The sequence below is a fragment of the Dipodomys merriami genome, unplaced genomic scaffold, assembly GCF_024711535.1.
Source record: "Dipodomys merriami isolate MVZ:Mamm:240054 unplaced genomic scaffold, mDipMer1.0.p SCAF_55, whole genome shotgun sequence".
NCBI classification, from domain to species: Eukaryota; Metazoa; Chordata; class Mammalia; order Rodentia; family Heteromyidae; genus Dipodomys; species Dipodomys merriami.
The window spans coordinates 2,536,521-2,555,744 of NW_027206124.1; the positions used below are offsets into that span (position 1 = coordinate 2,536,521).

Here is a 19,224-nt window from a genome sequence, read left to right on the forward strand (position 1 = left end):
AGCAGAATGTTGGGGTAAGGAGGTTTGGGGAGAGCGTAGGCCCAGCCCCATCCAGGGACAGAGCCCTCTCCCGACCCCACCCATCCGCACTGGCCATTTCCACCTTGGTGTTCTCAGCCAGGGCAAGGTCCTGTGGTCAGGGAGAACTTGGGGTTCGGCTGGGAGAAGCATATCCTAAACATTCGACTTTGGCTCAGCAGCACTGAGACAGCTAAGGCCCTTCTTCCATAAGGGGCCCCGTGAGGTTTGGAAGCCACCTCACTTCCACCTGCCAGTCCCGGAGGGGGCCCCCCCCAGCACTGGTGTTGCCCCCGCAGCGTCGTGGCAGGGCTTAGCGGGAAGTCCTGGGTTTCTAAACTTTGGGAAGGGGTCTTGGGGGACGCTGGTGTGACGCCTTCCCCAAGAACATCTGTGCTGTGATTGCCAGGTAAGAACCACGCCCCACCAATCCTGGGCATCCTTTATTTTATTTTTGCATAGCCATAAATTAGAATCTGAAGATAAAAAAATTAAGAACCAACAGTGCAGCATTTGTGACAGGAGAGCACAGGCCCAGCCCCAGTGGTCTCGGAGGGCCAGGGCTGTGTGGGCCTGGAAGCCCAGTCAGGCTCAGCCCTGTAACGCAGGACCTGTTACACAGGACCCCTGTACCGCAGGACTGCCTGCCTGCCTGCAGCCCCTGCCCACAAGCCAGGCCCAGGCCCCCCTGCAGCCAGGAACTAGAAACTGACTGCTACCCAGCGGCCCCAGAGAACGGGGCTAGGAATCAAGCCCTTAGCTTTTCAGTTTTAAAAAAGGGGAAAAAGCCTTGAAAAAATATATACACAATACAGCAGGCGCTGTGCGTCTCCCCGCCGGGCAGGGGAGCTTCTGCCAGCACCCCCACCCCATCCCACAGAGAGCCGGACAGGAAACAAGCGAGAGCCAAGAGCCAAGGGGGGTGCTGAGGTTGCCCCTGGGGCCTGGTGAGACAACCCTTCTCCTGCTGGCAACCCTGAACAGCACGGGGCCAGGAGAGCCCTGAGGTCCCCTGCTCCCTCCTCCTGGGTCCCCCACTAACGGGAGAATGTGGACAGCTTGCACTGGGGTACTAGCGGGCCCTCACCCTAGCATCAGGGGTACACTGCCCATCCCAGCACTGGGAAGGCCACACTGGCACAGACGGTGGCTCAGAGAAGCCGGCTCCCTCCAAGGTACAAGAAGCCCCCTGGCCTTTACTAACCCAGGACAAATGCAGGCTTCTAGAAGAACTCTGGGGTCCAAGGCCCGAGGCTCCCCACAGCCTGCCTTCTGGGGAGAGCAGGCCCCTCCGCCAGATGCCTACTGGCTGGTGCCACCCACCCTCCTAGAGGCCTGCACGATGCACCCACCTAGTCTCCTGGGTGGCTCAGCCTTGGCACCTCCTCCGTCTACCTGCCTCCCACCAGAGTGACGGCTGTTGGCTTCACCTCCCGTCCCCATGGTGTGCCACATCTATACCCCCGTGCCCGCAGCTCGAGGTGGCGGGGGGGTGCCGGCCGCCTTGCTACTCGAGAAAGCACACAGTTTTCCTCATCTCCCGGGGGCTGGGGCTCTTCTTGCTTCCTGGGAGTCAGAATGCCCATGAAGCATGTCGGGGGGCGGGGGGACAGTGGTAGGATGCTGGGCGCCCACTCCCTGGGCAGAGGCAGATGCTGGGGGAGGAGGGCAAGCCTCCCGCGTGGCTGGCAGCAGGCGTGAGAAGTCAAGGGGCTAGTGGGCAGGCTCCCCGTGCACCCTGAAGCGGTAGATGCAGGTGTACTCGGGGTGGCCCCAGTTGGTCAGGATCCGCAGCTCCACCACTTGGTACGTGGCCATGTTAGGGGTCTGGGTAGAGAAGGTTAAGAGTGTCACGTGGTCCCTTGACATGTCACCAACACAGAAAGGGGAGGGGAGCCAGCCCCTGTGGCCAGTCAGCTCTTCTTGTGGGCTCTGAAAGCAAGGGGGCTTCAGAAGCTCCGAGGACCCCTACATTTCACGGTCCCGACAGGGGTCACTGCCCCACAAGCCGGCACTGGGTCCAGGCTGGGGCTGATGGCAGCCGGGCCGCCGAGGCGGAGGGGCGTTCACGCCCGCGTGCGTGGCTTCATCCTCATCACGCTGGCTGCAGCCCCAGCGCAGAGGGCTTGAGCACTCGGGGCTGCTTTTGTCTTTTTTCTCATGTGCCTACTCGGCCCCGGTGCTGGGGGCTGACGGTGTTTGTGGGCTGCACAGCGCTTCCCACACTTGTGCCCTGAGCTCCACAGCGCGGGAGCCGCAGCTCGCAGCATGTCACCCGGGTGAGGCCCTGGCATGGCGCCCTCCGCCAGCCTCGCTGACCTCTGCTGTACCCTTTGTTCAGGCCCAGCCTGCGTATCAGCGCTGCAGTTCCCGTCCCACCTGGAATTGAGTCATTACCTCCCAGCTGATGAAAATGGGCCATCTCTAGTCCTCCCACAGCACTGCCAGGCTATCCCACAAGACCCTGCAACTGGTGGGCAAACCTGCTCCTAGCTCTGTAGTAGTCCCGCTCAGTGCTCCGACACGGGAGACCGTGGCTGTCCCCTGCTCCATCTTTTCCTGCTGCGCCCCTTAGCCTGACAGCCAGGTCCGCCCAACTGCCGCCTCCAGCTCCCACCGCACCCCTCACTCCCCGTGCTCCCAGGGCGGAGGCCTCCCTGCGCCTTGTCCTCACTTTGCCCCTCCCCCTCTTCTGGACCTCCCCCTCACTTGCCTCACACATACCCCCATGGTTTGTTCAAGTTCAGGGTCCTGGGTCCCCTCAGCCGTGAGAAATCCACGTTTCTGCCAGCCTACATCAGAGGTCCACCCAGGGTGAAGGGCCAGGCCTTGGCTGAGGCCCCAAGGGGCTGCGCCTCTGGCTACCTTCATGGTGGCGTCCTGGTCACCCCACCTTTCCTTTCATCAAACAGACTCCAGCAGTGCTCTTCCAGAAGTGGCCCTGCTCTGTGCCATCCACTGCTAAATCAGCACCACCTCTGACTCCGAGCTGAGGCTCATGGGGCAGGGCTGCATGTCCGAACCCCGGGACCCCCACCACCGGCTGGGAGCACAGGTGCTGCCCGTACCTGGAAGTAGAAGGTCTGAATGGGCTCCCCATCCTGGTCATAGGTGAATGTGCCAAGAAGCGTCCCTTCCTGCTGCAGGTCTTCATCAAACCCCTGGAGAAGAGCGTGCATGGTGGGAAGGGGCCGGCTGGGGCCAGGACTGTGGTGGGTCATCTTAGCTTCACATTTCACATATCTGTTCCTCTCCGTCCCTCCCTCCCAGCCAGAGCAGCCCTAGCCTGATTCCCAGTCCCCTCCAGCCCTCCCACTCCCACACGGGCCGGATACTCACAAAGATGGAGAAGTCCTTGGGGGCACTGGAGATGGTGCTGTTGGGTGACAGGGCCTTGGGCACGTGCTCTAAGGTGACAGCTGTGGGGCGGATGCGAGCGGAGAGGCGGACCACGGCGAAGCCCTGGGGCCCCTGGAAGGCCCAGCAGTTGCCTGGGTGCACATCTGGCTGGAGGGGAGGGAGGGCGTGTCAGGACGGAGTCCAGCCCTGGCTGCTGGGGGGGGGGAGGAGGGCAGTCCGATCATGGCCCCATCGAGGCACTCGCCCACCAGGACCCACCTGGAGAATGACGCGAGGCGACTGGGAGTGGTACCACAGCGGGATGCCGAAGAGGCTGAGGAGGGCCGTCTTGGTCTCATAGGTCTCTGAACACCGGGTACTGATGACACTGGCCCCTGACGCAGGAAAGAAAGGCAGGTGGTCACCACAGAGGCCACGGCAGGAGCCACAGGAGGAACTGCCACTGCTCATCTCCTTGCTGCCCATGGCGGGCAGGCCCTGACCCAGACCCACGAGGCTGCTAAGACACAAGCTCACCCCACTAAGATGCTGGTTGGTACCTTGGGCTCCCGTCAGTTTGGTGTCTAGCTTAGCTGACAGGGGCTGGTCTCGAGCCCTGCCTGCTTAAACCCCTGGCAGAGTCCAGGACCCTGCCGCCACCGTGGGGACCGGACCGAAGCAGAGCGAGGAAGGTGACACTTACCTCCCGACTCCAGCGCGTAGTCCACCATCCCAATGCGGTCCTCGCTGTAGCGCTGCAGGGCCTGCTTGACAATCCGGTGCACCTGCTGTCAGGGGGGACACAGACCCTGTGAGAACTCGGCTCCCAGAGAGTACAGCCACAATGGGAATACTGGGATCCGTGGATGGACCCTTGCGCTCTGCATGGTGCTGGTGCCCAGGCTCGAATGGCACGCCTACACCATCCACATCAAGGGCAGAGCACACGCTGGCGCCTGCTGTGGGTCACGGGACACAGGTGGCTCCCAGGGAGGAAGGCAGCATGGTGGGGCACGGGGCAGGGGTGGGGCACTTGCTCCTTACCTCCTCTGTCACCCCCACCACGCCTTCTTTCTGCAGTGTCTGTCCCAGGAGAGCAGCGGCCTGGCTCACGGACTTGCCCTGCATTTCTGCCACGTGGGCGAGGATCTGACGCTCTAGCTCCTGCAGCTGAGTGTGCACCTCCTCCCTGTGCAGGAGGCTGGGGTGGGCGGCCCCTCCTCGGAGAAGGTACTGACCGAACCAGGTGGGGAACTGGGACTCCACCTGGGGACAGAAACCATGTCACTCCCTCTGAGGACTGCAGGTGGCATCACAGCCGAGCAGAGCAGGGCCGGGTAGGGTAGCGCTCAGCCGGGGCAGAGGCCCCGCTGGGAGGAGGGAGGGGAGGACGCAGGCCAGCAGAGGCGCCGGCAGGCCATCAACCGGAAACAAGGAGGCATTCCTGCCAGAGCCTGCCCTGTGCGTGCTTGGCGGTGGTCCCAGGAGCCTGGGGTGGGTGGTCCCTGAGGAAAGAGCCCCCAGCACTCACATCGTCCCGCACAGCCTGGATCTTCTGTGGCAGCAGCCCTACTTCCTTTGCCATGGAGCTCTGCTTCTGGGTCAGGGCCGCCAGCTCCTGCTGCAGGTTGGCCAGCTGGGCCTCCAGCCGCCCCAGCTCCTTCCCAGAGTTCTCCTGGGTCAGCCTAGTCCCAGAGGACAAGCAGGGCAGAAAGGAAGAAGATCTCTAGCTGGCTCTCCTGCACCAGGCACCGGGTGGGGGGAGGGGTGCGGAAGGGGCACGGCCAGCAGTTTGGGAGCTGGCTTGCCCATCCTGCAGCTCACTGTGATCCAGGCCCCAGTTCCTGTGGGCTGGAGGCGGCCACACAGGATCCTGCACCAGGATCCCCACCCCCACCCCCGCCCCAGTGGGCCAGTCAGAACCTTGCTCTGGGCTCTGTTCCCCAGGCCTGTGGGAAGCAGGGCTGGAGTAGATGATGGACATTACCTTAGCCACTCTGACTTCAGCTGCTGGACATGAGCCTCGGACTCCTGGGAACAAGAAGAGCCCAGGCTGAGAACTACTGAAGATCAGAGAGACCCATCCCCAGAGGAAGACCGACAGGTTCTTTGCTTAACTATCCTTGCCCCAGGGTCTCCCAAAGATTGAACTGCCCAGTCTTTCTGGCGTCCTGCCCCCTGTCTGACTTGCACTCTCTCTCTCTCTCTCTCTCTCTCTCTCTCTCTCTCTCTCTCTCTCTCTCTCTCTCTCTCTCTCTCTCTCGTGTGTGTGTGTGTGTGTGCTCGCGCACGTTAACCCATTTACCCAGTACGGTCATCAGACCCCAGTGCAGGCCCTGTGCCCCAGCTCTGACCTGGGAGGCCTGGACGATCTTCTTGAAGAGGTCCTCAGAGTCCTGGTGATGCTCTGCCCGCACAGCGCCCAGTTCTTCCTGTCAGACAGCAAGGGGTGGGGGTGTGGCAGATTTGAACCTGCAGCTTGGAAGGGCTCTTCTACTAGGACTCAGAGTCTCAGACTCCAGATCTCAGCCTCAGGCCTCAGCGCTTCTCAGAGGCAGCACACCCCACCGGCTCCCTTAGCTCGGCTCACTACCCAGGGTAGGGGATGGAGGTAGGACCGCTCCAGCTTAAATAGGAGGGAGGCAGCTGGACAGTGACTCATGCCTATCATCCCAGCTCCTTGGGAGGCAGAGGCGGGTCTGGCCCAGGCCAGCCGAGGCATAAGAAGCACTAGACCCTTGGGTGCCTGCCAAGCAAGTGTGAGGAAAAGAGGAGAGGGCCGACAGTCTGCCTCTACATGCTGCAGTGGGGCCTCCGCGGGTCCCCCTGGGGGCTCCTCGCCCATTCCCACCTGAATGCGGGCCGCGGCCTCTTTGCGGACGTCCTCCTTCAGCGCAGCCTCGCGGCGGCTCACCAGCCCCTCCAGGAGCGCCAGGGTGTCCTCGTGACTCAGGCCCCCGCCCCCTCCGTGGCCGGCACTGCCCTGCCGGAGCTCCAGGCGTTCCAGCCGAATGGCCTCCTTCTGCCAGTTGGAGGAGAAATCGGCAGCAAGAGCATCCAGGCGGCGCTCGAGGGCGTGGACCCGGGATAGCAGGCGCTGCTCAGCCTGGCGGGTAAGAGGAGGGTGGCAGAGGTAAGGGAACCAGGAGAGCCACCGTGGCACCTACTGAGCAGTCACTGAGACAGCCAGCAGAGAGAGGGAAGGGAAACCCAAGATGGGGACCAGGGAGCTGGGTGCACACTGGGAGAGGAGGATGCAGGTCCAGGACATGCTGTGGAACTCAAATGTCAAAAGAGTAAGATGCAGGTCAGGCACTGGTGGCTCATGCCTGTAATCCTAGCTACTCCGGAGCCTGAGATCTGAGGATCAAGGTTCAAAACCAGTCCTGGCAGGAAAGTCCATAGACTCCTATCTCCAACTAACCACCAGAAAACCAGAAGTGACACTGTGGCTCAAGTGGTAGAGCACTTGCCTTGAGCTGAAGAGCTGTGGGACAGTGCCCAGGCCCAGAATTCAAGCCCCATAACCAACAACAACAACAAAAAAAGAGTAAAGGTGGTGGGGGGGGCGGGGATCTGACACAGTTGGACAAGCCAAGAAAAAGACAGGAAGTTGGGGGCAGGTAGCTTACACCTGTAATCCTAGCTACTCAGGAGGCTGAGATCTATGAAGCTAGCAAAGTCCTTGAGACTCTGATCTTCAACTACCAAAAAGCAGGAAGGGGAGCTGTGGCTCAAATAGTAGAGCATCAGCCCTGAGTGAAAAAGCTAAGCTAGAGAGCAGGAGGCCCTGAGGCCCCCATGGACGGGTACGTGGGCTGGGGGCAGGGCGGGGTGGGGGGGAAGGCCAGGGGCTGTGGCACTCAGCCTTCACTCCTTCCATACACAACCAGGACTAAAGGAGGAAGTAGTCTGAAAGTGCTTCCTTTTTCATCTTTAATGTAATGGGGTGTCCCTGAGGTCGGCACCTGACATATATCATGAATTTTGAGAACCTTAGTTGGCTGAACAACAAGATCTTTGCCAAGATAAATTATGAAACATAAAGGTCTCAGGAACAACAGTCTTAGATAGGAATTGTTTTTCTTGTTTTTTTTAATAGGCCATGCATTTTCATCAGCTGGATAACAAGAAGAAGCAGGTGCCAATGGCTCACACCTGTAACTCCAACTACTCAGAAGGCTGATGAAAAGTCAGACAGGAAAGACAAATCTCCAATTAGCCAACAAAATGCTGGAAGTGGAGCTGTAGCTCAAGTGGTAGAGCACCAGCCTTGAGCCTAAAAGCTACTAAAAGCTATAGGACAGTGCCTAGGGTCATGAGCTCAAGCCCAAGGACCAGCATATGTGTCCACATGCATATGCACCCCCCAAAAAGCAAGAAAATAGTCTTGCTTCTGTCCAGTGCCTGCCCAGCAACCTCTCCAAGCAGCCCAGCAGCTTCCCTGGGGTCAGAGCAAACGGAAGCAGAGATGGGTCAACTCCGCTTCACTTCCCCTCTCTACAGAAAAGGTGTCTGGAGCCAAGTTGCTTTTATCACCTTCAATGATAAAAAAGGAAGTTGTAGCTGACAGAATGTCATTCTTTACACAATACTAAGCTTATTCTTAGCAATGTACTGTCCACAAACATAAGATTAAAAATATGGCACTGAATTTCATCCAGCAGCAGATAAACCAAGATCAAACGCACAGGGTTTTCAGTGACCTGGGGACCCTACCACATTTTTGTTGCATCTAGTTGTCACCCTTGACCGACTGCAAGCTCCTGGAGGGCACAGCCTGGGCCTGACCCATCTTCAGATACCAGCTGTCAGATTACAAACTAGCTCCAGCCCTGTGTCGGCTCGCTCTGCAGTGGGACCCCACAGCCCTCCGCTTAACCTGCTCGAAGCCTGGCCTCAGCACAAGGCTGGAAGGGAGGGTGTACAACTCCCAAATCCAGGTCTCAGTCTGTCTGGCCTGCTTCCTCTCTGCTGGACCCATGCCCGGCTGCCCTGGGAGCATGCCCAGGCCAGTGCATGTTCAAGAGTCGCCCTCAAGGGCCCACAGCCAACTCCTCATGTGCGCATGCACACACACAGCTTGGCCAAGATGATCTGACCCTTGCTCAGACCAAGAAGGCCCACAGACTTACACACACACACACACACACACACACACACACACACACACACACACACACACACACACACACACACACACACACACGGAATATTTGGACACAGTTCTAAGTCATAGTTAAAGACAGTTGACTCCAAGGCACCCCAAGCAGCAGGGAAAGGGGTGCTGCAGCGAGAATGGCATCTCCTCAGCAATGGGGCCGGGGTGCGGCAGGCAGAAGGGAGATCTTCCCGGTGCTCTCTTTACTCACCTGGAAGAGGGGGGACGCGTCCCTCGATTCCCACACCTCAGGGTGCCTTCTGCTGTCTGATGCCCACCAGGAGGCCACGGCAGGGTGGAATGTCTGCAGCACGTGCGGGTACACATACCAAGCACCTGGACACAGGAAGCAGCTACTTACCATCTCCTCTGCCCCGTGGCCCGTGTCACCGCGTGGGCTCTGATTTTCCTGGCCTCAGACATCCCCTGCAGGCCCTGCACCCACCCCGCATCTATTCTATAGACAGGGACATACAGGAACTGGCTCTAACTGGCTAGGGAGGTCCGAGGGTAGACTCCAAGGCCCCAGGCTCTGGGACTGGCCTTGAAGCACAATCCTGTGAATTACTAGGCTGGAGACAGGGGGCTCCATGTGGGGGTTGGAAACTCCCCAGCACTGGATCCAACGTGGGATGCTGATGGTCCCCAACCGGAGCACAAAGCTACACCCACACACAGAGACACATGGACCTTCTGTGAGGCCGCATTGTGCTGTTTACTCTTGAGAAATGTGTGTGTGTAAGAGAGAAACATTAAAATACAAACATAAGCCAGGTACTAGTGGCTCACACCTGTAATCCTACTCAGGAGGCTAAGCTCTGAGGTTTGAGGTTCAAAGCTGGCTTGGGCAGGAAAATCTGTGAGACTCTTATCTCCTACTCATCACCCAAAAGCTTGAGGTGGAGCTGTGGCTCAAGTGGTAGAGCACCAGCCTTGAGCAAAGAAAAGCTAAAAGACAGCTCCTAGGCCCTGAGGTCAAGCCCTAGGTACTGGCACACACACCAAAAAAAAAAAAAAAGACACAAACAGAGAAGGAGGGAGGAGAGGAACAGAGAGAAAAGGCCACACCTGCCTTCGGTTCCTTAGTCATAAGCAAGGGAAGGGAAGCCCCCAGCACAGGCGGAGAGCCACAGAGGGAGCTGAGCAGGTCCTCCACCTGCATTCCACATGGCCGTGACACTAGTCCTGCCCACCCCATGTGAGGGTTAGATGGACCTAAGGCCAGGGAAAGGGCTGCAGGACAGAATGTTGCAAGATTAGAAAGGACCATTATTATTGTAAGGGCAATGCCCAGTTTCCACTGGGTAGGAACAAGCTGTTCTTGTAACAGGAAACAAAAAGGAAACCAACTTTTGGGAAAATGTGCTTCCCTGATATTTTGAAAAGAAACACAAGTGGAGTAGATGTTAAGCCAATAAAATCAACTCTCTCTGAAAAACTAATAAAGCACCACCTTTAACTATAAGTTGGTATAATCATTAAAAGAGATCCCGGGCCACACAAGCATCTCCTGTGAAGCTGGGAGGAGCACAGGACATAAACATGACAAGATGGCACCAGGGCGGGCTAGAGCAAGGCAGGGCAGCTGCTATGCAACTGCTCTTGGGGCTCAAGGGGGTGCTTATCTCTCCTTCCATCTCATTGCTTTTGCCTTAAAAACAACTCAAGATTTAACTTGATCTTGTGAAAACAACCCACTCACAGACTATGTCCTTGTGTGGAATGGAGGGAAAAGAACTGCTACTAATAATAGCACCCGAGTTCCTGCTTATGGCGTCTATCCCAGGCTGGGTTCCTGCCCAGATGGCACACGGGGTGTTTCTGGGGTGCTCTGTACTAACTACAGCTACAGTGTGGCTCCCCAACTCAGGACAACAATAGATGGCGTGTTTCTCCTTTGCCCCAGACAGCCTGAGAGTGGGAAGCATTGGGCCCAGGGCTCTGTCTGCCACACTGGGTCACTAGCCCAGCACCTGCCACATCCTGCGCTTGCCCCTAGCACTCCCTACCCCTTGTCTGTCCCAGGCTCACCATAGGTCAGGCCGGTCAGCAGGAGCAGCAGCAGGAGGAACCAGAGGAACGGCTTCAGAGAGGAGAAGCGCCTGGACCTCGGGAAGAAGCAGACACAGGAGGATTCTCTACCTCTGCATGCCTCTCCCAGGTCCTACACTAGAGCAGTTCTCCTAAGCTGCTCATGGCACCAGGACCAGACTGAACAGCAGAGCATTATCCGCTGGTCTTTGAGTGATGGGAGGCATGCTGACGCTGTGAACTTTATTGGCGTTATAAACAATAAGTAAGGTGGTCTTGGCAAAACTTAAAACATGTTTTAGAGAGCTTCTAAGCAAGAAAAGTTAGGAAGAAAAATAAACTGCCAGCCAGGCCCTGGTGGCTCACACCTGTAAATCCTAGCTACTCAGGATGCTGAGATCTGAGGATAGCAGCTCGAATTTATCTCTAATAAATTACTCAGAAAAGGCTAGAAGTGGCATTGTGGCTCAAGTGGTAGAGCACTAGCCTTGAGCCAAAGGAGTTCAGGGACAGCACCCAGGCCCTGAGTTCAAGCCCCAAGACTGGACCATTTTCTTTTAGGTGAGACCTTTCTTGGCATGAACTAGTCCTTTTCCCTCTTCTCAGCCATGGCCAGCTGCCCAGCCCTCCCCGGGCCCTGGGCTGTGGTGAGTCTCCCTCATCCTTAGGTGGCACTCTGTGAGGCCTTGACCACCACAGGCCTGAAAGGGAAGCTGGGCTTTCCTGGAACCCCACTTCTGGGGCAGAACCCCATAGCCTAACAGAGGGAGCAAAGCCACCCCACATGTGGGGTGAATTTAGGAGGAAGTGTCCACACAGAAATAATCTGTGTTCCAGAATCCTGCTGAAGGGCAACTGATAGAGAACTGATAGTGTCCGTGTCCCACCCTCCTGCCACACCTCCCCCCCACTACACCAGCAGCGAGGGGCTCTGGGGTCCACTGCCTGCTGAGAGAAGCTTCATGTAGCCCTAGACTCTGGGAGAGATGCCACGTGCAAATTTGCCCACTTCACCATCCCTCCCGTCCCCGTCCCCCTGCCCATCCACTCCCTAGGCTAGGGGCTCGCTCACCTGGTTAACACGAAGACGTCCAGGAGGGAGGCAGCTGTGGTCAGGCGGTACCACGTGGTGCCAACCCACCAGTAGAGGAGTCCGAAGAGCCGGCCTGAAGAGCAGCCACTGAGTTTAGGACTTGGTCTCACATTTAGCACATCGCCCTCTCCTCTCCTCCCTGGCCTACCCCACACCCACCTGCCAGGATGTCCCCGTCCCATCCTGTGGTCCCACTCCCGTGAGCCAGCGTGCCCCCGCCCCTGGTCCTGCCAGCACCCACCTGGAAATGTGAGTACCATCCAGACGAAGGAGCCTGCTCGTGACACGGCACTGCTTAACCGAGACCCTGAACTAGGCTGGTCCACATCCGGGTAGCCTGTGGGAAGAGGGGCAGAGAGTAGCTGGGCTGGGCCGTGGCTGCGGTGGCCTTGGGATCTGAAGCCTGCCTGCACCTAGCGAGGCCAGGCCCACAGCAGGTCGGCAATGTCTGCAGAAGGAAGGAGGGACGGTTTCTGATGCTCTGCCTCCAACCACAGCTTCTTGTTTGCGTCTCTCTCCCTGCCAACAATCCTTGGAACCGCTGTACAGAGCAGAGGTGGGGCTCACCTGCATATCTAACGTGAGTGATGGAGCACCTGCTGGGCGAGGAGTGGCAGCCGTATACCCTGCCCTCTCCCCATCCAGGTGGCCCTGCCCAGGCCGCCCCTGGCCCCCAGCAGGCTGGGAATCTGCTCAGGGGGCAGGGAGGAGCACCCACCTGCAAAGTCATCCTCAGAAGAGTAGCCTGAGGAGGAGCCAAGGAAGTCCTCCCTGCTCTCAGCCAGCCCGTTGGTCTTGCTGCTCTCCGTGCCCCCGGTTCCTCTCCTCCTCCTCACCTGCAGGTCCTCACCTGGCAGGGAAGAACATGAGTGCTCCTGGGCCTCCCAGTAGCTGTGGGAGGCCTGGGGCAGGGGGTGCTCCGAGGGGGCAAGCTCCAGGGGGCCTCTGGGGGACACTGAGGATGAGGAAGCACAGCCCGGGAGGAAGGCTGCAGACACTCACTCCAGTAGGGCTCACTGCGCAGGCGGTCCTCCAGGAGGGCGCTCCTGGCCAGGGAGGCGGCCCGGGGGCTGCCTATGTAGGACTCCCGGACCACCGACTCGCTGTAGTAGGAGGTGTGGGAATCCGAGGAGGGGCCCAGCTGGGGGGCTGGGGATGGGCGCTTCATGTTGCTGGATTTCCTCTTCAAGGTCCTGTGGAACAGTCATGAGGGAAGGGGCAAGGAAGTGAGCCCGGCCGGGGACAGGAAGCCACAGCCAAGGCAGCTCTGTGCTCCTGATTGGTTTTGTTGCTAGGCAACCAACACCCCCTCCGCCCCGCCCCCATCTGCTCCTGCCTACCTTCCAGTACAGGTACTTTCTCTGTTTCTGATATCACTGATTCTCACCAGAGACAGGCAAGATCGTTAGTTAGGGATAAAGCCAGTGTTCAAAGACAATCTCCAACTTCAAAGCCACAGGATTTGCCAGGCTTCCTAATGGGCCAGTAATTTCTACAACCCACTGAAAACCCAAACAGACTTGGCCTCCTAGAGCCAGCCGGAGCCTCGGGGCCTCGTGTCTCCAACCTGGGTGGCAGCCAACTGAGGAGACCTTCCAGGGGAGATGGACAGATTGCCACACCCTGTCGCAGCAGGAGAGCCATGAGCAGAGCTACGGGGGTTTCCGGCCGGGCATGTGTGTCAAGCCGCCCCTCCCCACTTCCTGCCCCAGCTCACACCGACTGGAGAAGATGGGGCTGTGGGCACTGCCATCCTCATAGAAAGGCAGGACCTCTTGAGCCAATAGCAGCCTCTGGTCTCTGCCCAGGGTGGCAGGTCAAAGAGCCCCCTGCTGGGCTGGGAAGGTGGCTCAGTGGTAGAGCGCTTGCCTTGCATGCATGAGGCCCTGGGTTCGATTCCCCAGCACCACATAAGCAAAAAGAAAAAAAGCCGGAAGTGGTGCTGTGGCTCAAGTGGTAGAGTGGTAGCCTTGAGCTGAAGAGCTGAGGGACAGCACCCAGGCCCAGAGTTCAGGCCCCACGACCGGACCCAAAGAGCCACCTGCTGTCCACACAGCACAGGGGACAGAGATGATGGCGCTCCCGCGTGCCCACCTCAAAGGACTGTCTTTGAACAGGGTGCTCTGGCTCCCTGTCACAGAGCTCCCTCCGCTGCTACTGCTGCCATCGTCGTCCCCTTGGGAGTAGCGCGAGAGGCGCTGGCTGCGGCGAGACATGCCTCCTTCCCTGAAGAGCGGCTGGGGGGAAAGGACAACACATGAGACTGGAGGCTGTGCCGGGCCCATCCGCGTTGGGGCGGAGCAGCCCTGTGACCTGTGACGTGGGTGCCTTGGGGCCTCTGCGAAGCATTCTCCAGCCCTCACACCCAGCTGCCTACGACCCCAGCCCGGCCTCCGACGTGGTACTTCCTTTTTAATTTTATTTCTTTTAATTTTTTATTTCATATCTATTTATTTTTGTTTGTTTTTGTGACCAACGAGGTCTTATACTCAGGGCCTTGGCTTCTTTGCTCAAGGTTGGCACTCTAGCTGTTAAGCCAAAGCTATACCCTTTCTGGCTTTTTGTTGGTGAACTGGAGATAAGACTCACAGATTCGTCTGCCATCACTGGCTTCAAAACCTCAGTTCTCAGATCTCATCTCCTAAGTGGCTAGAATTACAGGTGTGAGTCATGGGCACCTGGCTCCACAAGGCTTTCTAAGGGTCAGTTTGCTTGTCTTTATCCTCCTAGACAGGACTGTCTGTGTGAACCAGAATGAGGAGCGCCTCAAGCGCTGGTGTGTGACCGAGGCTCTCACACTCAGGAGGGGCCTCGGAGGTGCTAATCAGGACTTGGTTTTCAATCCCCACTGCCCAGAATGCCTTCTGGCCCAGCCACCCTCCACCCTGCCCTCGCCCTGGAGCTGCTGCTCTGTCCATGGAGTGTGCCTTCTTTTCCTTCCTCTTAGCCATACTCACGGACTTTCCTTGTCTGGGCTGGCTTTGAACCGTGATCCTCAGATCTCAGCCTCTTGAGTAGCTAGGATTACAGGCGCCTGGCCTCTCTTGTACTCTTATCATTGCTTGATGTAATGAGAAGATACTTGGTTGAATGCCTACACATTCCCCTGCACAACCCCATTAGTGGTGCCCACGAGTCAGTCCAGGTGGCATCACCACTCCCATGGGGGAGGGGGGTGTCAGGGGAGAGCCTGGGACACCGAGCGGATGGGAACCATGTCCACCATCACCCAACTGGGAGGTGACAGGATCCCTGCTTAGACCTGACAGGTGGCAGCGTCCAGGGCTTTCTACTCTACTAAAGAGTTTGCAAGTTGTTTTTGGGAATGTGTTGTGCGTTTCAACTGGAGTCTTTTTATAGCTCTAAATAAGCTGGGAACAGGGCCGCAGACTGTGATGACACCACAAATATTTCCTAACAAACAATCCAGGGAGGCGAAGTAGCAGCATGGCATTACAGTCAGTGCAAGCCTACAGGCCAATCAGCGCGGAAGGCAGTGACTGATAATCAGGACAAAGAGGCCAAAGTGAAAAGACCTGGCCAAGGGCAGGGTCCCCCACATGAGGAAGATTAACCTTTCACTTCTGGGAACCCAAATACCAATCTCAGATTACCAATGTTCTGGAGTTTCCAAGTAGCACGGATATTACAAAATAGCAATTGCATCCTAAGCCCCCTCAAGACTTCCTACTACTTGTGATTTGTTTCTTTACTTCTTCTGATACTCCTGGTAGGTATGGAAACCACCAATTGCCAGGGCAGTGTGGTGGGTATACCCTAACACTGTTCAATTCTGACTGTGAGAACCAGAAGGTCAGGTTCATCCAGCCTAGAGTGCCTTCATTTGGAAAACAAGTAGCCTCCTGTCTGGGCTACTTGGCATTTACCCAGGTGGGAATGCCCATCTGCTGTCCTATCCTGGCTTTAGCTGATGTTAGTAAAGAGACCAATCGGTAGTAGCCAGAGCAGGAAGTTGGCCTAGGTCCTGGGCTGTATTCCACTCCTTATAAGGCAGTCCACTCCCCTCGACTGGCAGCCTCCCTCACCTGACAGCTACAGATGCGCACCAAACTCTTGACCCTAGCCCTGCTTCAGCAGGCTGAGGAAGCCTTCACCCAGGGGCAGATACATGTTTGTACAGTACCCATGCTACTCTTGGCAGGAACTCCAACACTCCCCCGAGGTGGGTGGGGAGGTGGGGTGCTAAGTGGCTGAAAACTGCCGGTCTGCCTCCACTTCCCAGAGACCGGGCTGCTGTTGTACTTAGTCTCACTGAAGAGTTTCACAAACAAGAAGTGAACCCCCAGAAACTCAACTCTTTTGCCTATCAGTACAGACACTCCCCCAAGCAGGAAACCAAGAAACCCTGAAAAAAGAAAAAAAAGAAACAAAACATAATTCCAGTCAGGCCCCTGCCTATGTGAAACACCAGCAACTCAGGAGGCTGAGATCTGAGGATCCAGGTTCTACGCCAGCCCAAACGGGATTCTTAACTCTCACTAACCACCAAAAAGCCGGAAGTGGAGGTGATAGAACACTGTGAGCAAAAAAAGCTATGTGTCCAGGTCCTAAGTTCAAGTCCTGGTACCTGTGTGTGCGTACGCGTGTGTGCGCGCGCACACACACACACACACACACACACACACACACACACACACACACACACACACACACACACACACACACACCCTAAAACCACATTCTCAACACCCGTGAGCTGACCTACACCCTTCTCTCAATTCCGCCCCATCACAGGCGGGCCGGCAGGATCCGCTCACTCTTGAGACCCCAGCGAGATCTTGGGGGCCCTGCGCGTGACAGGTCCACTCCCAGGACACATGCCCACCGCGTGTCCTCGTGGGACCTGTCGCGCGCTCCGGGTCACCGCCCTCCCTGGCGGGAGGGGGGCGAGGGGGGCCGCCCGGGCCGCCCTCCCCTCCCCCGCCCCGCCCCGCCCCCCGCCGCCGCCCGCGGCCCGGTTTGTTTTGTTTCTGAACTGAGCGGCCCGGGCCTCTCTCCAAGCCCCGGAGTTCGCACAGGCGCCGAGCGGGCAGGGAGCTGCCAGCGCCGACCCGGCCGGAGTGGCCCGGGCAGCTGGGGGAGCCCCGCCTGGCGCTGCCCGCGGGGCGCCGGGCCCGGGGGCGGGGCGTCAGGGCCCGGCCGGCCCGGGGGTGTGCGCCCGCCCGGCGGGGGCTGGAGCCCGGCCCAGCTTGGCCCGGGGAGGAGAAAGCAGGCCCGGCAACTCGAGCCTGGCCCGAGCGGCCCGCTGGGGGAGGGGGGAGGGGGTGTGACCCGGGGGCCCGGCGGGGCCCGGGGCCGCGGACGCTCGACCCCACCACCACCGACTTTACCTGCTGCCGCGGCTGCTCCGCGCGCGGCCCGGGGCGTGCGAGGCCTGTCGCGACGCCTGGGCGCGCCCCCTTCCCGCGGACGGATCCGCGGGCGGTGTCCCGAAGCGGCAGCCGGGCCCCGGGGCTCCGGCGCACAGCGAGCGGCGGCGCGGGACGAAGCGGGCCGGGCAGGTGGACAAAGCTGCCGGCGGAAGCCCGCGCTGCGCGAGTGGGGCTGGGCGGCGCGCGCGTGGCCCAGTGTGTATGTGTGCGCCTGTCAGTCAACGCTGACAGGCCGCGGCCCATTGGCTAAGCCCCGCCGGCAGTCCCCGCCCCCCGCCCCCGCCCATAGGCTGGTTTGAACACAAAGGCTCCGGCTCGCCCCGCCCCCGCGTGGGCCCCGCGGCCTGGCGAGCGCCGCCCCCCGGAGTCCGCGGGTGGGAGCCGGGGGCGGACGCGACTCTCCCCGGGGCTCCGGGAGGTCGCCGTGAGGCCCGGCGCTGGGCCCGGGCGAGGCGGAGCCTGGGCGCTCGGGAATTGCGAGGTCTGAGGCTGCTGCGCGCCTCTTCCCGCCCGCGCGCCGCGGCCCACCGAGCTGAGTCTGCCGGGCGGGGTCCCCGGTGCCCCACAGGCGAGGGCCCCGGACGGCGCCCGCCCAGGGTGGCTGAGGCCGGGGCGGTGGCCAGCACCCCCACCCCCCCAGGTCGGATAAGGCCCGGGAAGTGTTGCCACACGCCGGGCCCTGGGCTGATTGCTCAGCCAGTCCTCCCTGCACCCATCTTTAAGGCAAGGAAACGGGGTTCGTTGAGGTTTAACGTTTCTTGCAAGAAGCCGAACTGAGATTAGAAGGTTCCATTTGGGGCTGGGTTTAGGGTTCCAGACATGGCAGGAGGCTCCCTGAGGTGGTTTTGGGGGTTTTGTTCCTCCTCTATTTTACTTTAATCCTAGCTACCCAGTAGGCTTAGACCTGAGGATCCCAGTTCAAAGCCAGCCTGGGCAGCTCAATCTGTGAGGCTTTTTTAAAAATCCTCAGCCAAAAAAAAAGCCAGAAGTGAAAGTGTGTCTCATATGGTAGAGTGCCAGCACTGAGTGAAAAAGCCAAGTGAGAGCGCAAGGTCCTGAGTTCAAGCCTCAGGACAGACACACAATTAACAGAGGGGCCCACAGTTAGTGTCAAAAGAAGGCAGGGCTGGCTGTGTCCCTGACTTCAGGGGGTCCTGTCCCTTGGCCTCACCGGCCTACTGGGGCAGCCAGGACGGTTGGGCACAAGCAACTTCCTGTGAGAGATGAGACCCAGTGCCATTACTTCACTTTCAAAGTGCCAAGAGGAAATAGGACAAGACATGACAAAGTCACTGAAGCAGGCACAGGAAATGTGGGGGGTCTGAGACTAAGAAAACAGGAAGTCCTCCAGATGCAAACAGTCCCCCCTTTCTTTTCCCCCAGGGCTGAGGACCAAACCCAGGGCCTTCTGCTAAGCTAAACCCCCAGCCCCAACAGCCCAGCCCCCCTTTCTGATCTCCACTGTGCCACCTGGAAATGGGGGGGGGTTCAACTGCCTTTGAAGAGCCTTAGGGGAATCACACTGTGGGCTTAGCCTCAGAGCTTGCTGGGGAGCCTGGCAGACTCCTGTCTGTATCTGCTGACCAGAGAGCACAAATCAGGCAGCACCCAAGTAGGGCAGGGCCTCTGCACCCTTGATGTCCAAGATGCCCCCAATTCTGTTCTAGTGCATTCCAGCAGTCTCTACATCCCACCCCTTCATGCAGCGCCTGCTCCCTCTTCTCTGAAGGTCCAGCAGACAATCTGCTCATAAATGGTGCTGTCTAAATGGGCCTGAGTAGGTAGAGCAGTGCTCCCCAAAGATATTAAGTGCTAATCCTGGCACCTGTGGATATTATCTAAATGAAAGGGCTTTGCAGATGGGACTAAAGATTTTTCAAGTGTGAAGATTATCCTGGATTACCAGGCTGGGCCCTCAAGGTAATCATAAGAGCCTTCCCCAGGAGAAACAGATGAAGCGAGGAGAGGAACCATCAAGGTAGGGATCAAGTGATGTGGCTGGGAACCAAGGAATGCTGACAGCCACCAGAAGCCAGAAGCACTGAAGACCAGGAATGGCCTTGCATGAGGTGAGCCCTGCTGACACGTGATTACAGCCCGGATACTGACAGCAGATTCCTGGTTTCTGTGTTCTCACCAGGTTTGTGGTAATTTGTTACAGTAGCCCCAGAAAACTAATCACGGCCCTG

The 19,224-nt window shown here is 58.5% G+C and overlaps 1 protein-coding gene across 2 annotated transcripts; it reads right to left on the reverse strand.

The window, feature by feature from the left end:
• Nucleotides 1-448: 448 nt before the first annotated feature.
• On the reverse strand, nt 449-17,213 carry Sun2 (Sad1 and UNC84 domain containing 2). Of its 2 annotated transcripts, XM_069999553.1 has the most exons (18): nt 16,994-17,213; nt 13,737-13,879; nt 12,645-12,835; nt 12,361-12,492; nt 11,884-11,979; nt 11,622-11,715; nt 10,550-10,626; nt 8,730-8,854; nt 6,209-6,463; nt 5,712-5,789; nt 5,345-5,388; nt 4,889-5,042; nt 4,402-4,623; nt 4,061-4,145; nt 3,637-3,752; nt 3,358-3,525; nt 3,087-3,179; nt 449-1,845 (listed from the first exon to the last, which is right to left on the reverse strand). In XM_069999553.1, exons 2-18 carry the CDS (start codon nt 13,856-13,858, stop codon nt 1,732-1,734), a joined length of 2,166 nt encoding a protein of 721 aa, XP_069855654.1. In that variant the 5' UTR covers nt 13,859-13,879; nt 16,994-17,213; the 3' UTR covers nt 449-1,731. The 2 variants fall into 2 exon arrangements, with proteins under 2 accessions (XP_069855654.1, XP_069855653.1); XM_069999552.1 differs by lacking the exon at nt 16,994-17,213 and having other exon boundaries at nt 10,550-10,620; nt 13,737-15,201.
• Nucleotides 17,214-19,224: the final 2,011 nt, after the last annotated feature.

Coding starts and splice junctions, on each gene's coding strand:
- Sun2 (XM_069999552.1), bottom strand. CDS start 13,927: ATGGGCCCGGCACAGCCTCCAGTCTCATGTGTTGTCCTTTCCCCCCAG. Junction 8,855..10,549: donor GCTGACCGGCCTGACCTATG/GTGAGCCTGGGA, acceptor TCCTGTGTCCAG/GTGCTTGGTATGTGTACCCG. Junction 3,180..3,357: donor CCAAGGACTTCTCCATCTTT/GTGAGTATCCGG, acceptor GCTCTTCTCCAG/GGGTTTGATGAAGACCTGCA.